Here is a 4,521-nt window from a genome sequence, read left to right as displayed (position 1 = left end):
CCGTAGAGGGTCTCCCGGGCTTTGGCCAGGCCTTCCTGCTGCGGGAGAGGCTGACGCGGGCCGGACGGCCTCTGACTGTCAGGTGGTAGGCGAAGACGTAGGCCCCGGGCACGCTGCAGTTGAATTTCCCGGTGGAAGGGTTGTAATCTTCTTGGTCGTTGTACAAGATCTTGTCGAATCTGATGGGGACGTTGGGTGGAGGGAAGGGTTTGGACAGGCCGGCGCTGAAGGCCGATCGCGGGAGCTTCGCGGTGTCCCCCCGGGCACCCTTTGCCCCACGGGAGCCTTTCTTTCCCGGCGCCCCTCGGCCCCCTTTGCTTCCAGCGACCCCCTTGGGCCCAGAAGGTCCCACCATACCGGTGGGTCCCAGGTCCCCTTTTTCCCCCTTACTTCCTTGCTCGCCCTTTTCTCCCTGTTTCCCATCTGCCCCCGGAACACCCTCAAGCCCCATCTCCCCTTTGCTGCCTTTCTCTCCCTTTGTGCCCCCTTCCCCTCTCTCCCCCTTCGCACCTCTCCCCCCTGGCTCCCCGCAGTACCCCTTCTCCCCCGTGTCTCCCTTCTCCCCTTTGTCACCCTGCTCTCCATCCACTCCAGGGTCTCCAGCATCCCCCCTGTCTCCCTTGTCTCCTTTGGTCCCATTCTCACAAGTGTCCCCTTTGGACCCCTTTTGTCCCTTCAGTCCAGGGAAGCCGTAGTTGCCCTTACTGCCTTTTACTCCAGCTTCACCTACGAATAGAGCAAAGTAGGAGCAAAAGAAAAGATTAATAACATTAATATTGGACTGATTGGGGGTGGGGGGGAGGCATCACCACCAGCAAAGAGAAAGGTGCAATATTCCTGGTGTTCCCAGCCCGTGTTACGTACCTTGCAGCCCAGGTTTGCCTGGATAACCGGGGGTTCCACTTACTCCTCGCTCTCCTTGCTCCCCTTTGCCTCCTAGGACATTTCACCATTAATACACTGCTGGTGACGTTGTCTGCAGCACAGCAATCATTGCACAGAGGGTGACTTTTTCCTCAATTCATTAATAAAACAGACAGCAGCAAGGAGTGTTTTCAAGAAGCACCTTCAGAAACCCCACCTGAACCTCCCAGCAACATGCAGACGACTGCATCTCACCCAAAAGATGGATTTCTGCCTCTACTGGGAGGTGGGTGCTGCTGTTTAATGGCAAGGTGGAGAAGATGATGGATCGGAATTTCTCACTCCAGGATTGGCAAGAGTCTTGTTCAAGAAGTGACTCAAAGCCTAGGAGACTGTACTGACCAAACCGCGCAGCACGATGCTGCAGGTACCCCATTTACCGGCTTGGCTGGGTGTTCCTCCGTGACTGAAAGCAGCCACAGGGTCATAGAATCATACAATCACACACTGGTCTGGTTTGGAAGGGACCCCAAGGATCACAGAGCTCCAATCCCCTGCCACAGGCAGGGACACCAACCTCCAGGCCTGGAGCTACACAAGGTTGCCCAGGGCCCCATCCAACCTGGCCTTGAACATCCCCAGGGATGGGGCACCCACCCCCTCTCTGGGCAGCCTGTTCCAGCCCCTCACCACTCTCTCTGTAAAGAACGTCCCCCTTATATCTAATCTAAACCTTCCCTCCTTCAGTTCCAGTGCTGTGTGACAGCAGGACAGAGCTGCTCTGAGCCTGGAACGAAGGGCAGGGTATCCCTGGGGTTACTACTGATGGATAATAACTGCTCTCCATCTTCCCTGAAATCATTTTGCCTGCAATACTTAAATCTAAAAGGAGCTCCTGCACCTGCACGTAGCTTCCATGGTGGGTTTTTCCTACATACATCTCTAATCCAACTCAGGTTTTAAACTCTGGTTCAGAACAAGGCATTTTCAGTGAGACCTTTATGAGCAGCTGTTCCTGTATCACCTGCACACACACTACAACCATCTGAGCATCTGTCCCTCCACTAATGCCAACTAAATCACAGAATCACAGAATGGTAGGGGTTGGAAGAGACCTCAAGAGATCATCAAGTCCAACCCCCAACATCTCACAAGGTGTCAATCCATATCAGCATACTCCATGTCCTTCAAAAAGCAGTTTTTCCTGTAATTTTGAGGTGTTCAGTGGGGACAGCAGTGTCTTTTCAAAACAAACAGTTATTCTGCTTTACCTCTTTCTCCTTTAGACCCTTTTGGACCTTGAGGACCTGGGGCTCCTGGCAGACCTTGCAGACCAGCGTCTCCCTTCTCCCCCTTGGCACCTGCAATGGAATCACATCAACTAATTTATCTCAGTAACTCAAAGGTTTAGATTTACAAAGAAAAGTCCCAATCATAGCTACTCAGCATGGCACAGAGGGCTACCAGGTTAAGCGACAAACTCTGTTCCCATCACCCTGGGAAGAGCTGACTACTTTTCTTTGCCCTCATACAAGCAATGCAAAGACGTGAGACAGACAGGCTTGGCCTGAGCCCAGCTCCCCTGTGCGCTGCGGATGCTGCAGCTAAAGCCCTACACAAGGGGGTAGCAGAGGCAACGTTGCGCTGCCCATGCTAAGATTTGGAGGGGGTGGGGGGGCACATGCTCCCCAACCTTTGACTTCCAGCTACTGCAATCCCCAGTTCTTACAGCTTGGCATTTCACTCTCACCTGGGGTTAAAGACTTTTTAAAACCAACTTTCAGCTGCCCCAGAGCCACAGGAGCTCTGTAAGACATCAGAAGGGATCTGTCTTGAATATTTGAGCTGGTCTAAGGAGCTCCTATTGCTTTGTAATTGCTCCTCTCCTGAAAAAGAATTAAGTCCATGGAAATAAAAGTGGAACCTGGCAGACAGCTCCATGCTGGAGAGGTTGAAAGGCACACAAGCTGCCTTCAGTCTCTGGGAGGAGTGCTGGGTAGGTATCTTTTTCATCTGCTTGGGAATCCAGAGACTCCCAGTGCACGTCTAGGAGCAGATGATGGCAGTGTCAATCATCACAACACGACCCATTTGACACAAGGACTTTTCCCACCAACACTCCAGAGACAAGTAAGTACAAACTCCCTCTGCAGCCGCTCTAATTTCCATCAGCCATTCCCTCCCCAGCTATGGGAAGTGAAAATCCCTTGAGTACATTGTATTAAAAGGAAATTATTTCATGATTTTACCACCTTGCCTCAGATGAATAGTTTCTATCTCCAATATTACTGCTATTAAAGTTAACATTTGCAGGCTCCTGCACTATTCATTACAGCAGTATTAGGATGAGGCACTCTGTAGATACGTATTTTAGCAGTAGAAAAAAAGAGACAAAGTATGTCTTATAAAATATTTAGGTCTTCTATACAGAGCTGCCTCTTCCCAGAGCAAATAATTACTTTAAAATTTGAACTCTGAATTATTTTTGTATTTAACATCCTTTTTTCCTGGGGGGGGAAGGGGGAAATATCCAAGAAAAAGAGGATTTTATCAGAAACCTTCAGCAAAGGTACAAAGCTGCTTGCAGGTAGTTTGGAGGGTCATAAAATCATGGGTGTGAAAGTAAATTTATGACTCCTGGAGGGTCAGCCAAGGGGACAGAGAATCAACAGACACAGGGACAGAGAATCAACGAGCCTGGCTGCGTGGGGCACCCACTGGCAGCCCCGTGGTATGGGGTCAGCTCCACAAGCATCCCCACACCAGTGTGGTCCTCGGAGCGAGTGCCATGGGGAAGAAGCTCCTTCCTGGGGCTTCCCCACTCACACTGATGGTTTATAACTTGTGGGGTGCTGCTAGCACACGCTGCTTTGCTCTGGCTTTACACAAGGTATAATCACATCCAGTGTTTGCTGCGTAAATCCTGCCAGCTCGTTTCTTGAAGGAGAAGCAGGACACTCCTTGATATGTGCTTTAGCTGAGAGCAACAGGCATCACCATACCTGGGGGTCCCTGCTCCCCCGGCTGCCCCCGGGGCCCCACGGCTGGCGGGCAGCAGTCACAGCAGTTGAAGAAGAAATCGGCTGTGTCGAGCGTGTAGTTCTCCAAGGGGAAGAGCGTGGTGGCCCCTCGGGCTGCTGGGCTCAGGGTGGGAACCTCAGCTCTGCCCGGTGCTGCCGGGAGCGGACTCTTTTCTGGGAGGGTGTCCAGGGGGGTGTGAGAGGCGCTGTCACCCACCAACTGCAAGGGCTTGGGCTTCGTGTACTTGACAGCCGGGGTCACCTTCACTCCTGCGTGCACAAGGGTGACAACCAGCATCACAAGCGCCGAGCTGGGCCCCAGTGAGCTCCACATGCTGGCAGCTGTGGGAGAAGGTGAATGCAAGAATAAAGTGCCACCCAACACCCTTTGCATCTGCGTGTCCCCCACAAAACCAAAAGACCTGCAGCACCAGGCACACGTGGGCATCTGCCTGGGGGATTACCTTACAGAGCCTGACTTGTTTTGGGGAAAGTAAAGCCAAAATTAGCAACACCTCCTGCCTGCTCGCCCCTGTTGACCGTCACCCCACACAGCGCTTGCCATCCAGCGGCTGCTGGCAGCTGTGGATGGAGGAGCTCCCACAGTTATCACCAGAAGCTCAAGGGACTGGCTGAG

At 52.4% G+C, this 4,521-nt stretch overlaps 1 protein-coding gene across 1 annotated transcript; it reads right to left on the bottom strand.

The window, feature by feature from the left end:
• Window positions 1–31: 31 nt before the first annotated feature.
• OTOL1 (otolin 1) lies at window positions 32–4,218 on the bottom strand (the record flags this gene model as incomplete). Its single annotated transcript, XM_084281164.1, has 4 exons — window positions 32–726; window positions 865–936; window positions 2,136–2,225; window positions 3,867–4,218. Coding segments are annotated over 4 exons (1,209 nt in total), but the record flags the coding sequence as incomplete, so codon positions are not given.
• Between the last annotated feature and the right edge of the window lie 303 nt (window positions 4,219–4,521).

The sequence above is a fragment of the Gallinula chloropus genome, assembly GCF_964237585.1.
Source record: "Gallinula chloropus genome assembly, contig: HAP1_SCAFFOLD_836, whole genome shotgun sequence".
NCBI classification, from domain to species: Eukaryota; Metazoa; Chordata; class Aves; order Gruiformes; family Rallidae; genus Gallinula; species Gallinula chloropus.
The sequence above is the reverse complement of the archived record's forward strand: the minus strand, read 5'-3'. Positions and strand labels throughout refer to the sequence as shown.